General features: G+C 39.1%; 1 protein-coding gene across 5 annotated transcripts in view; it reads left to right on the top strand.

Annotated features, from left to right (window-relative positions):
• Positions 1-20,469, top strand: part of PIAS2 (protein inhibitor of activated STAT 2) — a 54,430-nt gene that overhangs the window by 2,035 nt on the left and 31,926 nt on the right. For 4 of the 5 annotated variants that reach the window (XM_084628679.1, XM_084628683.1, XM_084628681.1 and 1 more), the window contains exons 2-3: positions 2,850-3,005; positions 9,576-10,050. In XM_084628679.1, coding sequence (XP_084484805.1) covers positions 2,883-3,005; positions 9,576-10,050 — 598 coding nt within the window. In that variant the 5' untranslated portion in view covers positions 2,850-2,882. The remainder of the gene's footprint in view (positions 1-2,849; positions 3,006-9,575; positions 10,051-20,469) is intronic. The other variant, XM_084628680.1, reaches the window with a different exon arrangement.

The following is a 20,469-nucleotide window of genomic DNA, read 5'->3' as shown; positions in this document are numbered from 1 at the left end:
CTTGTTTTAGCTCACTTGCAGTTTGCAATAGAAAGGAGGATATAGCAAAATGGGTGTTGTCTCAAAGGAGGTATAAGATAAAAGGTTCCCATAAAGTTCATTCCATCTAGCCCCTAATTACATTCCGAATGAATTGGAAATATACATCTGAAATGTCCAGTGTAGAGGTGGACATCCTGAATTTCTTCACTAGACAATGTAGGTTTTGACACGGCTTAAATTGTCTGGAAGGGACTCTTCCTTCTCCATACTTCTATAGATAGAAACTTCTGTAAATTCTCCCCTTCTACAATTTGATTGTTGGTTGTGCTGCTTTATCTTCCCCTCTATTTTTATCTCCTCATAACGCCAGATAGCAGGAAGTAAGTTATATGTGGTCTTTAAGCATATTACTACTGTGCAGGAGCATAGCTAAAGTAGCTTTAACTGTAAGCCCTTTGAGGGATGTGATTTGTATGGTTCATTAATAAACTATACACATCTATGTAGATTGTCCCTTGCTATGGCTGATAGAGGGCTGTATGATCCAAGAAAGCTTTATATTATTACTAGTCTGGTGAATTAAATGATCCAGGAGAGCAGTGGTTTTCAAACTGGGATACGCATACCCTTTAGTGGTACGTAAGATTTCATTGAGGCATGTGAGAAAGATCCTGTATTGGCAGACACGCATGATGTTATCCCTTACAGACCGTATCTCTCTTCTCTCCCCCCCCCCCCCCTTCATAGGTATATGGTGACCCTATCTCCAATGGGGGTACACAGTAGACTGCATTATTTGGAAAGCAGGATACACAGTTTAAAAAGTTTGAAAACCATTGCAGTGGAGAATAGGGGCAGGATCACATTCATTGTAAATTATAGGAGCCTCCAACTTCCATGATGAGGGTAGGATTTGATGAGGAAAACTATGCTTTCCCTTATCCTCATACCCAGTTTATATTCCTGCCTCAGTTATTGGTTTAGATAAGATATATTGCTAGGGGAAAAAAAAATCCCCATTGTCGAGGCACCTCAGTGACTCTCAATCCTCAATGTAGATATTTTCAGAACACTTCCTCTGAGTGGAAATGTTGTTACCCCCATTTTACAGATAAGACAGTGGGGCCAGAAAGACTCAGGCACAGATTTTTAAAAAGAAAAGGACTACTTGTGGCACCTTTAGAGACAAATTTGTTTGTCTCTAAGGTGCCACAAGTGCTCCTTTTCTTTTTGCGAATACAGACTAACACGGCTGCTACTCTGAAACCAGATTTTTAAAAAGTGTTTCAGCATTGCTCTGCTCAACATTGCAAGACCTAAGTACCATTAACTTCAGTGAGACTTAGGCTCCTAAGTGACATAGGCCTTGCATTGCTGAGTGAGTAATGTTCATATTTTTAGAGGCATTTAGGTCGTAATGACTTGCCCAAGGTCACACAAGAAGTTTGTAGTGGAGTAGAGACCTGGGTCTCTTCAGTTCCAGGCTAGTGCCTAACCCCTGGATTGCCCTTTCTTTGTAAGAGTTCTAGGGTAATGCTAGATAGTGACTGTTGGTCCAAAGTGATGGCTCTGATGTTTCAATTTCTATTTATCTTATTTGTAAACTGGGCTGTCTGTGATCTGGATCCTCTAGTCCAGAGACTATCTTGATGTCTGTTTAGCACAGGGAAGGTGGTGGTTTATGAGCCCTTTTTGTGATCCTATGTTGCTGCTGGAGAGAGTGCAATGCAGTGCATGTCTAGCCATTAAGGCCTTTATTCCCATTGATAGATCACAGTTTAAAAGACGGAGCATGAAGCTCACCTGTTTGGATTAGTGATCTGAATTACAGAAATTCAATTCACAGATATCCTTTTCTTTTAGACAGTTTCTTTTTGACAGCCACTCCTGCATGCCCCACAGTCAAGAAGGAGAATGTCGTCTTCTCAAACTGCTTTTATGGATAAACCTCCAAAAATTTCCTCCCTAAATTACTGTTTTGTGGATTAATCTACAGTATTGTCTGTGGCAGAGTTACTTGCTACACTGATGCTGAGCAAGCTGTTCACTTCAATATGTGGTCTCTACCTGTCTTGTGAAGGGACATTAGGGCAGCTTGGAAAGCTCAATTTTTATAAGTAAGGTCACTGGCAGTTTAGAAGCAGCAGATCAGAGTTCAGGCTTCAAGCTTGATTCTGGGGTTTTTTAGGCCAACAGAGTGTGAGAATGCTGTAGAGGCAGTGTGCTCAGCTTTCCGGGGTGAAAAGGCATTTTTATGTTGTGTTTTATGATTGTGGTATTAACATACTGTGTGGGGAACCATTACCAAAAGGTTGGGGGCAGTAAGCCTTTCTTTGTGGTTAAAGAAAACCAGGAGATCTTGTAGCCACCATATTCCCAATTTTTTTGGAGGGGTGTCACGGATTGTCACGGTACTCTATTTGTTTTGTAAAATTTAATGCTTTTTATTATACTTTGGTGTATTTGTATAAAGACTATTGCATTAAAGTATAAGCTTTTGTTGTCTCTCATACAAATGGTCATTGTCGTTCCTGAGCAAAACAATGCTCTGAACGTAGTTTCAAGAAAGTCTTGAGAAAAGTTGTTACCAAAAACATCCAGAGTAAGCCTTACCGCTCACAGACCTTAACATTGTGGAAAGATAAGGTGAATATTGATCAAGATGGTTTAACTGCATAGTGTATAATGGTATTTCTTTTAAAAGCATTGTGGCAATCTGAGGAACTCTAAGGTTTAGGTTGAAAGAAGCACACATTTGTGCTTATCTCTTAATATTTTGTGTTTTTAGAAGGAAGACTTCCATCTGTGTGGACAATAGAAAAGTTTTAGGTGAACAAGAATATACATGTTCATTCCTTTTATATTAGGAAACAAATTAGGTGTGACATTGGGAACCTGTCATGCCATTTGGAAGGAAAGAAGAATGTGCCAGCAGAAAGAAATTCAAGTGGATCCACATTTCTGTACCTAAAAAGAAGTTTGAATCCACATCAGGTTTCGTTAGGGCTTGTAAACAATGGAAAGTAAGTAGCATCTCATTTTAATAACTACATCTGCTTTCTGACTGGGTAATACTTGCTGAGACGCATCTAATCAGTGAACAGAGCAAGGGACTAATAATATCCTACTCAAAAGACACAGTGGCTGAGAGGAGTGCATGCAAGTTCGGAAGTCTCAAACTTCTGAGTTTTAAACTTCAGTTCCACAACAGAATCCTTGTGCAGCCATAGACAAGATACTTAACTTTTCTGCATCCATTTCCACACTTTGTAAAATGGGGAGAATAGTTGCCTACTTAACGAGAATATTGTGAGGATTAGTTAGTATTCGTACAATGTTTACAACATGTAAAGTGCTATATGTGTCCTTAGTATTAAGAAATAGAGGAAGAAAATGGTAATAGGATGTGCAGGTATACAAAACATTTTTGTATATCTACAGTAAACTGTACTATTGCCATACTGTGTAACATTAGTTGTTCAAGTATAAAATTAAAACCACTGCACTTAACCCATTTAATTTTATCCAGTATAATAATGCATTTTAAAGCATGGGTTCTCAATTGCTAGCTAGGAAGGAAACAGCATATTATAAAGTGGATGAATTTTGTTTATCTTATGTCCCATTGTGCACATCTTTCAGTTTTTGTCATGTATTACTTGCATCAAGGGCTCTGGGTTTATGATTTCTAACCCAAAGCCAATGTGTAATTCTTGATAAAACTTGAGTGGTGGAATGCAGCTGTGACTAGACAGTGAACAGTTGTTTGTAACTATATGATGGAGAGATCTCAACATTGTTTAGAACATTCCATTCATTCAGTTTAATAAAATAACTGATTAATTGTAGATGGAAGATAATCTGTAATACTTTGGACTTTATCCTGCAGTCCCTGCACACAAGTATCCCACTGATTTGAACGGATTTTGTGTTACAGGTTTGGTACCTTAGATATTAAATTGCAGGGTGGGGCGGGGGGGAAGATGAATTGTAATACTCCTAGATTTTTAAAATCCAGTAATTCACACAAGCGATATTTAAAGAATGTTAACGGGGGGAAAAAAGTGAGATGATCCATTTCATAGGGTAAAAAAGCTATGGGTTGCTCCTTAATACCTGAGTGGTGAGCATGTAGGGCCAAGTTTTCAGAGATTTGTGGGCATCCAACACAAGCATGCAATTATGGTTTACAATACTATGCACTGGGATGCATGCAGCTTTGAAAACCTAGTGCTTAATTTCTGCATTTCCTCATTAGCTATACATTGCATTGTTTTTCTTGCCCTCCCTATTAGGGCTAGATAATCAGATGGTGTAAACAAGAATAGCTCCATTTATTTCAGTGCACATACTTATTTTTGAGTTAATCTTGCTAACATAATTTTTGTTACATGAGTGTAGAGTAGAGAACTAGAATGAGGAGGTCTTGTTCTGTTCGTGAGTCTGTCACAGTGTTGCTGAGCCACCTTGGCCAAATCACGTAAACTCTCATTGCTAGGGCCCTTCCAAATTCATGGCCATGAAACATGTCACAGACCATGAAATCTAGCTATTGCAGGGGAGGGGCAGTGATGGGGGCACCCCAGCCAGGGGCTCCTACCGGGCCCGTGGCTCCTGCTGCTAGTCCACCCCTGGACTGGGAATAGACGAGACTTAATCTTCCCCTGCACAGCTGCTCTGGGCAGGGAGATCAGACCCACCTCGGGCTACCTACCCCAGCTGCAGGAAGCTCCGGGGCTGGGCAGAGAAGAGCAAGTCCTGTCCCTCCCCAGCCCGGCTGGGACTAGCAGCTAGGAGCCCCTGGGGCACCCCCAGCAGTATGGGGGAGATCAGACTTACCTCCACCTCTGGTAACCTCCTGTGACTGCAGGAAGCTCCAGGGCTGCTGCCTTCAGAACCTAGCTCTGAAGGCAGCGGAGACGTGAGGATGGCAATCCCATGGATCATGCCTTCTCGTACTTACACACACACACGCTTTGCCACCTTCCCCCATGACTCCCTTTTGGGTCCGGACCTCCACTGTTACAACACCCTGAAATTTCAGATGTAAACATCTGAAACTGTGAAATTGACTAATTTTCAAATTCTGTGGCCATGATATTGACTAGAATGGACTGTGAATTTGATAAGGCCCTACTCATTGCCTGTGACAGTCTTGAGATCTTTGGCTGAAAGGTGGTATGTAAGTGCATTAGCAGCACTATTAGCAGTCTGCAGAGTAAAAGATGAGTTGGGAAAAAGAATGTAGAGATTCAAGTACTACTTGGTTGAGTTTTTTTCCAAGTGGAGTAGTGGATTTAGACATGTGCTTTCCATTAATTTCAGTGGAAAATACCTAAATTCCCTAGATTACTTTGGAAAGCTCAGTCACTGTTCACCTGCTACACTTAAAGCTTGAATTGAAACAACCATGTCTAGTTTTTGAATAGTAACTACTACTTAGGAAAAGGAAGAACTACTTTGATTTCAACTTCTTTTTAAATGGGTGAAACTTTCCTGTCTATATTATTTGGATCTATTGACCTTCAAAATCTTGTTTTTGCAAAAACACACTTGAATTATAAAAGCACAGGAAAAACCACTTGAAGTTCCCAGACTATTTTTCCTGTTTTAAAACTTAAACATGGTCCAACAGAAGTTCCTTCAAACTTTCTCCTGCCCGCCGCAACACCCTCCACCCTCTCCCCTCCCCCCCAAAGAAAAAGGAAAGAAGCTGATCTGGTGCAACTTTGACAAAGCATGAAGTCATAGCTGGAAGAGATTTGATTTTTACATCTGAAGCTTGCATCCGTGTTTAAAAAGGGTGATGGTGGTTATATGTAAGAGAGACTAGAAATTAAAACTAAATCATGAAAACACCATCAATAGCCCATATCAGATCAGTAGTGTGAAAAACACACTGGTAACTAGGCTATAGTTTTGCAGTGTCTAGAGAACAAACAAAAAATGAAAACAACTTTTTGGAACCTACATTAGGTATAACTTGTAAATGGAAATATTTACTGGAAATTACTAAGGCATGATCTTGCAAATAGATCCACAAGAGTAGATGCTTATGCCCGTACAGTTCCTGTTGATTTTAATGGGAATCCATAGAAACATAAGGTCCGTTCTGATGGATCTGTTTGCAGGATCAGGAAGTAAATTATGAAATAGGGACTTGATCCTGCATTCCTTACACATCCAAAACTACTGTTGACTTAAAGGGAAAGCAGAATCCAGCTCTAAGTGGGATGCTCTGTTAATGAGAGTGTTTAATCACTTGCAGTAAAATCAGTGTTAGCAATATTTTTCTTCAAAAGCACAAGTTTCGTACATCAGTGCAGTGTACATATTTTTCTACTTACAAGATGTATCTGAGGTGCATTGACTCTCCATTTAACTTGGGGGTTGTGACATTGATACCAATATGCAAAAGCAAAATCTAGTCTTTAGAATTTCCACATTAAGCATGAGTTGTTTCTAGACATGCTTGACTGCAAATTTTGCCTTGATTAATTTTCAGGAATGCACACAAGCAGCAATAAGAGAAATGGAAAACATACTGCAAGACATAGCCTGTTTCTTTAATCCTTGATCAAAAGAGTTTCCACATTACATTTTGGTTTAAATTCTGTTAGTCACAATGGATTCCATAAATACTATCAGCAAAAAGTTTTGTTCCCTAAACCTAAAGTAAGAATTTCACAATGCTATAACATTTCTTTGTTGCATTTGGTATATAAACAGTCTGACCTCCAAGAGCATGTTAAGTCAATAAAGCATTTTTCTTTTTAATATTAAAATTTTATTATTTTCTTATATTTTTCTAAATTTCAAATACATTGCAAGACTCTTAATTATACTGTTAATGTAAGCTAATTTTTTTAAAGCCCCAATGTTTTCTTTAAATCTCCACCCCAGGCCCAAAAATAAACCTTAAAAATTTTACTTCATAGGGAGCATGATTGGACCTGAAGGAGGGAAATATGTCAAAGGATTTAAAATGTATATGTCCTTTTGACAGTTTGAAAGTCATTTTTGGATGGCTGGATATGTATATTTATCTCGAATCCATTTTTTTCATATTCAGTTTTTGGAGATTTTCCGCTTTAACTGAAGGGAGTGAGAATTTGAGGTGACACTTTTTTTTTTTTTTTTGGCAGTCAACTTGAGAATTCTGAGTGTGCTAATTTTAGCAGATGTATTATACTGTATAGTGGGAGAATAATTGCATATCTACAGTAAAATTGTTTGAAAAATAGAAGTTCAAAGATCATGTCAATACCTGCAATATGGCTAATAACTGCTGACAGCCAATTTGATTACAGTGATTCTAATACCAAGTTGTTACGGAGAAATAACTGTATAGTGCGTGATGTGAATTGGACATACAGAGCTGGGAACTATACAACCATGGGGTTGGTGGGGGGAAGACTAGGATAACAAATCAGTAACTCGTTTCAGAGTAGCAGCCGTGTTAGTCTGTATTTGCAAAAAGAAAAGGAGTACTTGTGGCACCTTACAGACTAACAAATTTATTTGAGCATAAGCTTTCATGAGCTACAACTCACTTGCTGTAGCTCATGAAAGCTTATGCTCAAATAAATTTGTTAGTCTGTAAGGTGCCACAAGAACGCCTTTTCTTAAATCAGTAACTGTGTTACATCTCTGCTCTGGTGGAGGCAACTGTGGTTTAGACTAAAAATAACTTTTTCCCTACTTACCTAGTCCACAATTATATGATGGATTTATCTGCTCTAATACCAAAATAAGGGATAAAACTATCTTGAAATGTATTGTCAACAGTTTCCAATATCAATATTTTATTTACTTTCAAAAATTCCAAGACCATTTAGGAGTTGGCAGTAAACAAATAACATTTTATAGAATCCTAGGTCCCTGTCATTTCAAACTCCTATTTAGGTCATCTGGTTATCTCCCTGGCTAGTTAGTATTGTTACTTACAGTACATTTATGGCTATCCTGGACAAAATACTAGAATGTGTCAGATCATGGGACTTCCTCTACTTCCTCTGGAAGACTTCCACATTGCACACCTTACTGTGTTTCAGTCTCATGAAATCTCTCCTGTTAGTCACCCTAATTCTTCCCTTCAGCAGTTTTTTGATTCTGTAACTTCTAGCAATATCATGTATCATTCTACATAATTCCTCTCCACCTTTTACTGTTCAAATAACTGTAGCCAGTTATCATAGTACCTTTAGATGGCATCTGTTAGCCAAGTATTAATGGGAATTCCCACTAAAAAGATGTATCAAGACTGTCCAAGACTTTATCACACACTTATGAGAAACTACCTTTCCAATCACAATTACTGTCAACTGCTAATAGTCTAGGAAAAACACACCCCACTTCAAACATTTTAGATTGTAAATATTCAAGATGAGTAATTAAAGGATAATTGTTTAATGGTGATGGGAAGAAATAATAGAAACGTATGGTCTGATTTTCCTGTTTTCCCTTCATCTTTCTCCCTCAATTCCAGCTGAAGTCAATGGGAAGTGTGGGTGCTTCACACCTTTGAAAATGAGGCCCTTAGTTGTGATCATAATAAGATAGAAGGGCGTGGTTTACAGAACATTGTCTGGGAACCAGGAATAAACTACAGTAGAACCCCATTTAACTGAGCCTCCATTATACAGCTCTCCATATTTATCAAAGCACCAGCTGCCTGGGGCAGACAGTGGCCAGGGCTCAGGAAACCATTCTCTGGGTTATTTGGATTTTTGGTTATCTGATCTGGCCCCAGTCCCAATTAGATCGGATAATCTGGGTTCCACTGGAATTTTAACACCAGCTCAGCAACTGGTCCCCCTGTTGTGTTGAGTGAGTCTTTTCAAGGAACTCTCAACTTTCAATTTTTTGTTAAACTGACTAGATTTCAAGTAGCTTTATGTATTAACCTGCCTCTGGCAGGGGGGAAATAAATCAGTCTTGTGGTTTTGCATACACATTTTCCAGTCATGTTTCCCTCTCTCTCAAAATTATCTTCTCTGTGGAATAGTCCTCTACAAACAGGAAAACTGACCGACTAGCTGAATATACAGGTGAAATAGTAAACGGTCTAAATACAGAGAACTCTCAAATTCACAGAGTAAACAAGCTGAAGAAAGACTTTATTTTTTTAAAAAAGAAAAGGAGTACTTGTGGCACCTTAGAGAATAACCAATTTATATGAGCATAAGCTTTCGTGAGCTACAGCTCACTTCATCGGATGCATTCAGTGGATTCCATCCGCTGAAGTGAGCTGTAGCTCACAAAAGCTTATGCTCAAATAAATTTGTTAGTCTCTAAAGTGCCACAAGTACTCCTTTTCTTTTTGCAGATATAGACTAACACAGCTGCTACTCTGATACCTGAGGAAGTGATCCCGCTCTTTAGCAAATACTGGTCTAGTTGAATAGGCAAGATCATACTCAAATTTTGGAAATGCGCAAGGGGCAAAGCTATACTTAGGGAGAGGCACTACTGGTTTTTAAAGAATAAATACTAAACCTGAGCAGTAAAAATCTATGTACTTGCAGAAATGAATTTTATATGCTGTACATATTGGGAGTACTGTGCTAACCTTAACTTTTTTCTCCCTTTAGAATATGGTATCAAGTTTTCGAGTTTCTGAACTACAAGTGCTGTTGGGCTTTGCTGGACGTAATAAAAGTGGGCGCAAACATGACCTCCTGATGAGGGCACTGCATTTATTGAAGAGTGGCTGCAGCCCAGCCGTTCAAATTAAAATCCGAGAGCTCTATAGGCGTCGGTACCCAAGGACAATTGAAAGTCTGTCTGACTTGTCACCTGTAAAACCTTCAGTTTTCAATTTGGATAGTAGCTCCTCTCCTGTGGAACCTGACTTGGCTGTTTCTGGAATCCACCCACTACCTTCTACTTCAGTCACCCCTCAATCCCCTTCGTCGCCTGTTGGTTCTGTGCTGCTTCAAGACACTAAGCCTCACTTTGAGATGCAGCAACCATCACCTCCAATTCCACCTGTCCATCCTGATGTTCAGCTAAAAAGCCTCCCATTTTATGATGTGCTTGATGTTCTCATTAAACCTACAAGTTTAGGTAAGTGTTAAATTAGCAATCTGTAGAGTTTGTTGTTAAGACTGACTAAAGCAACCATCATTTGATCATTACATCTGATCAGTAAATCCAGATCCATAAAATAGTGAGCTTCCCACATTAGACACTTGTATAGAGGTCAACATTTCCACTTTTTGAAGACAGACAGTGCTGCTTGTCATTTTATAAATTGCTCTAATTTCCACTCCCAGAAGCAATAATGTTCTTTACCTGCAGCCAAGTGACACTCAAAATCATGGTTCTCTTCTGCCTTTGAAAATACTAAAGAAATGACTTCCTGTATGATCTTTGCAGCAAAACGTACCTATGATCAGTATAACCAAGAAGCAAACCTATCAGGGCCAGTAGAAAATGGATTTTGGAAATAATTTTTGATCCATGTGGGTGATCACAAATTGCGCCGTCGTGTTGCTAGAAGGAAGTTGTCAAGGCTAGCAAACTGTCCTCCAGCTACAGAAAATTTGAGATGTTTGTTTTCAGGGTAGGCTATGAAGAGCCCAGCTCTTCCATAATGAATGTGACATTATACCAAATGAGTGAAGTAGATTTAATCACTTGATGAATGTTGGTTGTGCAGAAATGATTGTTCACCTTACCTGTTGTTGACTGAGGCTGTGGCTACATTTGCAGAGTTTTTACACGGTCAGTTTCACCAGTGGTAGGGAACTGGTAAAAGAAAAGTGCTGGTTTGTGTTCTCGCTTACTTCCACAGGCATCATGTTCACATTTGTAACACTTACATTGCCAATGAGAGCAGCGCATTGAGGGCAATTATCCCACAGTGCAGCTCTCTCCATTTTGAGGATAGGTCTGGTGGGAAGGAGGGGTGATCGCGGGGCATCCTGGGTCTCTGCACAGTCTCCTCTCCCCAAACACTGGTCAGCTCCAGTAGCTCAGCACTGCTCTAAGCAGGGGATCATTTGCTCTGATAAGTGAGCACGTGCCAAGAAAACAGGAAGGGGAGTTTTAAAGGTCCTGAGGCTTTACAGCGGGAGGGGTAGGACATCTGTTTACATGGTGTCAGAGCTGCTGGCCAGAGTGGTCACCTTAGGCACTGTGGGATATCCTCAGGAGGCTAAAAGCCATGTGAACAGGAAGAATGTGTTGCATTTCACCACAAAAGTGTCACCTGTAAGAACTGTACGCCTCTTGTGGAGGTGGTTTTCTCTTTGCGGTGAAACGTCTGAGTTTCACAGCAAAAAGTCATTGGCAAGTGTAAATGCTCTCGTGGTTTTTGCGCAAAAAAGGGACTTTTTGCGCTTTAAATGACAAGTATAGACATGCCGTGACTGTTTTTATTGGAGTACAGAATAGAACTGTTGTGTGCACTTCAGCAATTTGAAGTCCTGCTTATCCTCAAAGGCACAGATTTTAAAGGTATTTAGGCCTTGGCGCACTCAGTGTTGCAATGCTTATGCGATTTAGGGACCTAAATCTCATTTTCAAAAGTGTTGTAGGCACTTATAGCCTTAGACTAGATCACTTTTGAAAACGAGATTTAGGCTCCTAAATGATGTAGGCATTGCAACGCTGAGTGCACCAGTGCTTAAATACCTTCAAAATCTGGGTCTAAATTCAGCTCCTGGAAAACATATTGTATCTTTATGAATGTTGGTTTCTGCTTTTTTTTTTTTTTTTTTTGAACTTCAGTTTGTTGCATCACATTTAATATTCATGCCTCCGAGACTGCGCATAAGATGGTCCCTACCTCCATCTTTGCTCTCATTTTCTCTCGCGCTCACTGCTAATTGTGGGCATTTTTCTTGTCCTAATTCCTTTGTTTTTTCCCTTCACTCTTCTGTACCTGCCCCCATGACTATGATAGACTTTTTTATCATTTGTTAGTAGCTCCCTCTTTCCTTAAAAACCCATTTCTTCACACAATCTCTTATAAGTGATCACTATACTCTTCCCTCAATTGAACTTAATCTTTTGGATTGTAAACTCCACAAGGCAAGGATTGTGTCATTTTCTGTTTTTGTACAGTACCAAGCACACTGGTGCTGAGCAAGTAATATAATAACTAGGGCTGTTGATCACAGTTAACTCACACAATTAACTCAAAAAATTGCGATTAATTGCAGTTTAATCACACTGTTAAACAATACCAATTGAAATTTATTAAATATTTGTGAATGTTTTTCTACATTTTCAAATATATTGATTTCAATTACAACACAGAAAACTAAGTGTATACTGCTTACTTTATATTATCATATTTGATTACAAATATTTACACTATAAAAATGATAAAATAAATAGTATTTTTCAGTTCAGCTCATACAAGTACTACAGTGCAATTTCTATGGTGAATGTGCAGTTTACAAATGTAGATTTTTGTTTGTTACAGAACTGCATTCAAACAAAACAATGTAAAACTTTAGCGCCTACAAGTCCGCTCAGTCCTACTTCTTGTTCAGCCAATTGTTAAGACAAACAAGTTTGTTTACATTTACAGGAGATAATGCTGTCCGCTGCTTCTTTACATTGTCACCTGATTGTGAGAACAGGCCTTCACATGGCACTTTTGTAGCCTGCATTGCAAGGTATTTACGTGCCATATATGCTAAACGTTCATATGCCCCTTCATGCTTCGGCCACCATTCCAGAGGACATGCTTCTATGCTGATGATGCTTATTTAAAAAAAAAAAATGCATTAAATTGGTGATTGAACTCCTTGCTGGGAGAATTGCATGTCTCCTGCTCCTTTTTTACCTACATTCTACCATATACTTCATGTTATAACAGTCTTGGATGATGACCCAGCAAATGTTATTCGTTTTAAGAACATTTTCACTGCAAATCTGACAAAACGCAAAGAAGGTACCAATGTGAGATTTCTAAAGATAGTGACAGCACTTGACCCAAGGTTTAAAAATCTGAAGTGCCTTCCAAAATCTGAGGGATGAGGTATGGAGCATGCTTTCAGAAGTCTTAAAAGACCAACACTCCGATGCAGAATCTCTAAAACCTGAACCCTCAAAACAGAAAATCAGCCTTCTGCTAGTGGCATCTGACTCTGATGATGAAAATGAACATGCACTGCTTTGGATCGTTATCGAGCAGAACCCATCATCAGCATGGACACGTACTCTGGAATGGTGGTTGAAGCATGAAGGGACATACGAATCTTTACCGCATCTGGCATGTAAATATCTTGTGACACTGGCTACAACAGTGCCATGCGAACGCCTGTTCTCCCTTTCAGGTGATATAAACAAGAAGTGGGCAGCATTATCTCCCGCAAATGTAAACCGATATAAACAAGAAGTAGGACTGAGTGGACTTGTAGGCTCTAAAGTTTTACATTGTTTTATTTTTGAATGCAGGGGGTTTTTTTGTACATAATTCTACATTTGTAAGTTCAACTTTCATTGATAAAGAGATTACACTACGGTACTTGTGTTAGGTGAATTGAAAAATACTATTTCTTTTGTTTTTTACAGTGCAAATATTTGTAATCAAAAATAAATATAAAGTGAGTGCTTGTACACTTTGTAGTTTGTTGTAATTGAAATCAATATATTTGAAAATGTAGAAAACATCCAAAAATATTTAAATAAATGGTATTCTCTTATTGTTTAACCATGATTAATTGCACGATTAATCACAGTTAATTTTTTTAATCGCTTTACAGCCCTAATAATAACTGTTAATTTTTCAGAGTTGTGAACATGTCTTAATGATTTAATAAATTTGTTGATTGTAAATAATGGCTTCTCCAGTAGTGTGAATAACTACCAGTTAGATTTTTAGCATGATTGTGTTCAACTGGCAAACTTCGGAAAAATACTTCTATATGGGTACAGAATTACTTTACACAAGGATAGGTTTCAGAGTAGCAGCCGTGTTAGTCTGTATTCGCAAAAAGAAAAGGAGTACTTGTGGCACCTTAGACGGATGAAGTGAGCTGTAGCTCACGAAAGCTTATGCTCAAGTAAATTGGTTAGTCTCTAAGGTGCCACAAGTACTCCTTTTCTTTTTACACAAGGATGTAAGTGTAATCGAGCTATTTATATATCACTATAGCATGCTTTATTGGGTTACTACTAACCAGGTAGTCTAAAGCACTTTCTCTGTATATTGGTATAGCCTGGAAGAGAGTAGTGCACCTGTCTTGATTTTTAGCCAGTGGCTAGATCTAGTTTTGGAAACTTTTTGGATGTTCCAGGTGTTGGGGTTGGTTTGTATGGTAGCATACGTAATTTTTCTGGGTTGGTTTGTTTTTTGAGGAGGAAGGTGTGACGGGTTGGATCACAGAAGACCCCTTGGGAACTGCCAACTGATGTGCTTAGACTACCTCTAAGCCTGTGTCCCCTGCCAGCTTGGGACTTCAGAGCCCTGCCTGGTTTGAGCCAGACACGCTTGCCTGCTACAGACCCAGACCCAGGTCTGAACAACGTCCCACAAAAGCTGCAGGCTAAACTGGAAACCGCTTAAGAAGTGTTCCTGTCTCTAACACTCAGATGCCCAGCTCCCAGTGGGGTCCAAACCCCAAATAAATCCATTTTTATCCTGTGTAAAACTTATACAGGGTAAACTCCTAAATTGTTCACCCTCTATAACACTGATAGAGAGAGATGCACAGCTGTCCCATCCCCCAGTATTAGTACATACTCTTGGTTAATTAATAAGTGTAAAGTGATTTTATTAACTACAAAAGGTAGGATTTAAGTGGTCCCAAGTAATAACAGACAGAACAAAGTAAGTTACCAAACAAAATAAAATAACAGACAAGTCTAAACCTAATACAGTAAGACAGTGATTACAGATGAAATCTCACCCTCAGAGATATTCCAGTAAGCTTCTTTTATAGATTAGCCTCCTTCTAGTCTGGGTCCAGCAATCGCTCTCACCCCTGTGGTTACTGTCCTTTGTTCCAGTTTCTTTCAGGTAGCCTCTCCACCCCGAAAGGATATCTCTTGAGACAGCTGAAGACAAAATGGAGGGGTTTCCAGGGGCTTAAATAGACTTCCTCTTGTGGGTGGACACCCCTCCCTCCCCCTGTGTAGAATCCCAGCTACAAGATGGAGTTTTGGAGTCACATGGGCAAGTCACATGTCCATGCATGACTCAGTTTCTTACAAGTGGCAGCCATTGTTTACATGCTACCTTGAACATCCTCAGGTAGACTTCTTATGTGGATTGGAGTCTTCCAAGATCCATTGTCCATTTAAGTGTTTGACTGGGCACTTAACTTGCAAATTCCTTTCTAAAGAAGCTGACCAAATGCCTTACTAAGGCTGCTTAAAATCAAACAAGTAACACAGCCAATATTCATAACTTCGAATGCAAAAATGATACACGCATACAAATAGGATGAATATATTCAGTAGATCATAACCTTTGCAGAGATATGTTACATGGCATATGTAGCATAAAACATATTCCAGTTATGTCATATTTACATTCATAAGCATATTTCCATAAAGCATTATGGGGTGCAACATCACAGAAGGTAGCAAACCTGCATGAAATTTTTGTTTTCCAATATTTCAACCAGCTCTGGCAGTGTCCATATCTTCCAGGGTGCACTGCTGTAAGTGAAAAAAGAAAAGGAGTACTTGTGGCACCTTAGAGACTAACCAATTTATTTGAGCATGAGCTTTCGTGAGCTACAGCAGTTTGCTGACAGAGAAACGTGAGGCAGTGAAAATGCTAAGTTTTTGAATCTACGTAAATGTGAACTGTTGCTCTACAATGGCTATGATTAAAAAGGAAACTGATTAGGTTTTGAAAATGACTTGATAATTGAGTATTACAAGCACTGAACCAAGAACAAACAAATCAACATACTGCAAGGAAGTTGTAATTGAGATTTGGTGGTTGTGTCAAATTTTCTTTTAAGACATTTATTAATATAAAGTTTGCTTAAAGTTTTGTGGATTCTTTGTTTATAAACCATCTATACATGTTACTATTCTTAAATGGCAGGGTACAGGATAACTTCTGTTTTTTCATTGTTGTATAACATGAACCAAAAGTTTAAACTGGTCTGAAGTACTCTTCAGGAAAATATGGCTATATGCAGTAGGTACTCTAGCCATGGCTCAAATGAAAGTCCCCATGTAGATTGAAGACGGATGTCCTAGTCTTTGTATATATTGGATGCTTATATACTATGGTGTTGGGTGCCAGTATAAGGACACAATAACATAAGAATGGCCATACTTGATCAGACCAATGATCTATCTAGCCCAGTATCCTGTCTACTACCAGATATTGAGGGAATGAAGAGAGGCAATTATTGGGTGATCCATCCCAGTCATCCAGTCCCAGCTTCTGGCAGTCAGAGGCTTAGGGACATTGGAGCATGGGGTTGCATCCCTTACCATCTTGGTTAATAGTCATTGATGGACCTACCCTCCATAGAATAACCTAGTTATTCTTTTGACCTTCACAACATCCCCTGGCAACGAGGTCCATAGGTTGACTGCATTGTACAAAGTACTTCCTTATGTTTGTTTAAAACCTGCTGCCTATTTATTTCATTGGGTGACCCCTGGTTCTTGTGTTATGTGAAGTGGTAAATAACACTTTCTTATTCACTTTCTCTAATCCATTCATGATTTTTTCAGACCTTTCTCAAGACCTCTTCTGCCACCGCTCCCTCAGTTGTCTCTTTCCTAAACTGAACTGTCCCAGTCTTTTTAATCTCTCCTCGAATGGAAGCTGTTCCATACCCCTAATAATTTTTGTTGCCCTTCTCTGTACCGTTTTAAATTCTAGTATGTCTCTCTTGCCATGGGATGGCCAGAACTACATGCAGTATGCAAGGGGTGGGCATACTATGGGTTTATATAGTGGCATTATATTTTCTCTTCTTACGTATCCATTTCCTAATGGGCTCTAACAAGGACCACTTTTGCTTTTATAATAGTAATGTCAGTTAGTAGCGTCAGCATAGGAAACCTTTCCAAAGAGATCTGGGGTCAAATTTTGATGTACATGTGCATGGCTTGTTGGCGGGGATAGCATTTTCCTCACAGAACTCAGTACGTACTCTTTTAAAAAATGACTCCAATATTAGAGTGAAATTTCACTTTTTTTTTTTTTTTTTTTTTTGCATCTGTATACCCTTGCAAACCATGAAAGTGAAACCATATTTTGCAACTGCAATGAGTTATGGCATCCCAGCTGTACGTTTTGAGCAATGCTAGTTAAGTACCTCTGTATCTTCTAGTGGTATTGAAACTTCATTTTGTTAGTATTTCTGTAGGGCATTAAATTTTAAAAGTACTGTGCATTGTGCCTCTAGTGATCTCCACTTTTGGGTGGCTTGTGGAGCTGCTTTTGTTTTAGTCATGATGAAATACTTAATTTTGATTTAGGGATATTCTTTTGTAACCAAGTGCAGATTTCATACACGATTTTTAGAAGGTTTCTTTACCATATAAACTACCTAAACCAGAACACGAACCAGGAGTTTTTCTATCTGTTGGAGGTGTGTGTTTGTAAAAGCAACTGATAGTCTTGAAAGATAATGTTAAATTAGACATAGTATAGAACCAAACCGTAGAATTTCCTTGAATGATTACTACAGTGGGAACTGCCAGCAATAAGGGGAGACTTGATAAAAATTAATGCTAAATCCAGGAAGAGGAAATGGACAAGTATTCCCACCTTGAGAATCTGGCCACAATATAAAAGCACAATTGTGCTACATGTTTGCATTCCTGAAGCAATTAAACCCTTCTCCTTGCTGGGTATCATGCTTATGAATTCACTTTTTAAAAAATGTTTTCAACTGCAATATTTTTCAGCCTTTCAAAGCCATAAGCATCCTCAAAGATAGGGTGAGACGGGCCAGTAAGACCCTTTCCATTAACTTGCAAATTGTGAAGAGGAGTGATATTGAGCAGTTGTTGGCAGTATCATTTGTTGGCTTCCCATGTTTGAAGAGGGCAATGACTGTCACTTCATGACAGCTTTTTAGGCTTGTCACCTGCTAAGTATGACTGTCTTTTAAGAGTTCTCAAGGTGAATAACGATGATGATCTACTAAGAAACTCATGCTGCAGACTACAAGCAAACTGCAAGATGCAATATTAATGGTTATGAACTCATTGCTGCTGTGAATGATGTTCAGTGTGGCCTGGGCATGGTCTTAAAGATGTCTCAGTCCTGAAGGATCCCAAGACCATGGGAATTTCTATTGCTGCAGTAAGAACTTGGACAACTGACCGTAATGAATGCGTGCAAACCTCCAAATCTTGAATGGCTGAAGCCTGCATTTCCATTTTTTCCCCATTTGGCTGTGTACCTTGGTAACTTAAATAGCCACCACTCAGAATAGGGCTATAGCAGACATGATGCAGCTGGTGGACCTCATTTTGCAGATGTCTACCATCTTTGTTTAGGTTCAAAATCAGGGACTTCTTGCTTTGGCAGATAGAACACTGAACGCAAACTGGACCTCTGCTTTCTGATGAAAGACAATAGTGGTTTTCCTCTGAAAACTCAGACAGTGCTTGGAGACTTTGCTTGCAGCCAACACTGTTCTGCTATTCTGCAAGTCAGTTTAGATGTGCATTGCATATGCCGCAGTAATTGTAGAAAGGATACACCATATCTGATCAATCCCAGGACTCTCTGATCGCCTTGTTTATGTTCTTACCAAAGGTGCTGTGAAACATATTTCTCACAGCTATCACATGGTCTATGCTCCTTGTGGCAGCTGAAGAGTATGAGAAGAACTATGATCTGGACACAGCAAAAGCACTAATTGTCATGGAACGCTGCATGCCTGAAAAGATGGAACAAAATAATGGAGGGTCTTCGCTACGCTCATTCTAGTAGTAAAGCCTGGGCACTCCTCTGTGAGCTTGAAGTCACTGACCTGGGAAAAACACTGTCAACCAAAAGTGACAGCCAATGCGACCTCTTGTAGTTCGAAAACCAAAACTGACCCGTTTGGCTAGACAGAAGGTTTAGAAAGAGCTCTTTCTAAACATCCAACAAAGTTCTGCCACTTAACCTGTATATCCCCGTATTCCATAGTAGAAAAACTGAAGGGTCTTGTGGCTACTAAAAAAGGAAAAGCTGCTCGCAAGGATAGCATTGTTAGCATGTTAGAGTAAGGCTGTAGAAGTGATTTTGGGCAGTTGGGAGGAACATCACCACTTTTTACTTAACAGATGTGTTCTCTGTGCATATTCTGATTTAATAGAAGTCAATAGAAGTGTTTTACTTCTGTTAGTCCTGCACAATTGTCAGTGAGTCCAAGAATTTTGCCTGATGAATTATTACCAGTGATGACGCAAAAGTCAAGAATTTTTGCTTGATGTTCAGATCCCAGGCTGTTTGCAGGACTGACAGGAAAAACACTTAAAATAAAATAAAATTTTAAAAAAAAATTTGTAAACCAGGCATGCTTGAGCTAGCGTTTTATTGAGAGAGAGTGAACCCTTAAAACGCCATTTTTACTGTCAGTTTGAAGTACACATCAAGCTCTACAAATTAATATTTAGAGGTTGGCTGCAGCCAAGCCCTAAACAGAGCTTTACTTGGTGTAATTAGTTCCATATGAGTTTTTTACATGAAATATATCAAGATAATTAACTACTGATTTTGTGTGTGAAAGAGAACTGGTTTTAAAATAAAACAGACTTGGATTATGCATAATCCCATTTAGTAGACCCAGGAAGGCTCTTGAGACTGAAAACAAACAACTCGCTGTGTGTATTTGAGAATTAAGGATTTGGAGGGCAAATAGACTCTTATGGTTGACTTTAGAGTAACAGCCGTGTTAGTCTGTATTCGCAAAAAGAAAAGGAGTACTTGTGGCACCTTAGAGACTAACCAATTTATTTGAGCGTAAGCTTTCGTGAGCTACAGCTCACTTCATCGGATGCATCCGATGAAGTGAGCTGTAGCTCACGAAAGCTCATGCTCAGATAAATTGGTTAGTCTCTAAGGTGCCACAAGTACTCCTTTTCTTTTTTCTTATGGTTGAGCAGCTAAGGAGTATAGTTATTTCCATATGACTTTTTGAAGGGATGAGTAGTTCATATATTTGCATACTAGCAATGTAGTGGTTTTTTTTTTTTTTTATCTTAAAAAACCAAACCACATGTAGGCTAATGTAATACTCCTGCCTTTCCAAATGATCATGAGACTTTTACCAGCTCAGGCTCCCCCTCAACTCCCCCAAAACAAAAACAGCCTATGGGCCCACCCTTGGCTCCCTTTCTGCATAGTAAGAAAAACTTGTTTATTATTTGTTTAATATTTAATAAAACTTGTTTAATATTTTATGGATCCTGACCCTTCCCACAATCTGAGATTTCTGGACTACTGCCCTCTTTAGATACTGGCAGCCCAGGCTGTTATGCGGCTCAGAGACTTGGCCATGCCACTTATGACCTTGCCCCCAAATTCTCTGCCTCCAGTGGTACAAT

This window comes from Lepidochelys olivacea (assembly GCF_965140295.1).
Source record: "Lepidochelys olivacea isolate rLepOli2 genome assembly, chromosome: 5".
NCBI classification, from domain to species: domain Eukaryota; kingdom Metazoa; phylum Chordata; order Testudines; family Cheloniidae; genus Lepidochelys; species Lepidochelys olivacea.
Note: the sequence above shows the minus strand (reverse complement) of the source record. Positions and strands in the feature narration are given on the sequence as shown.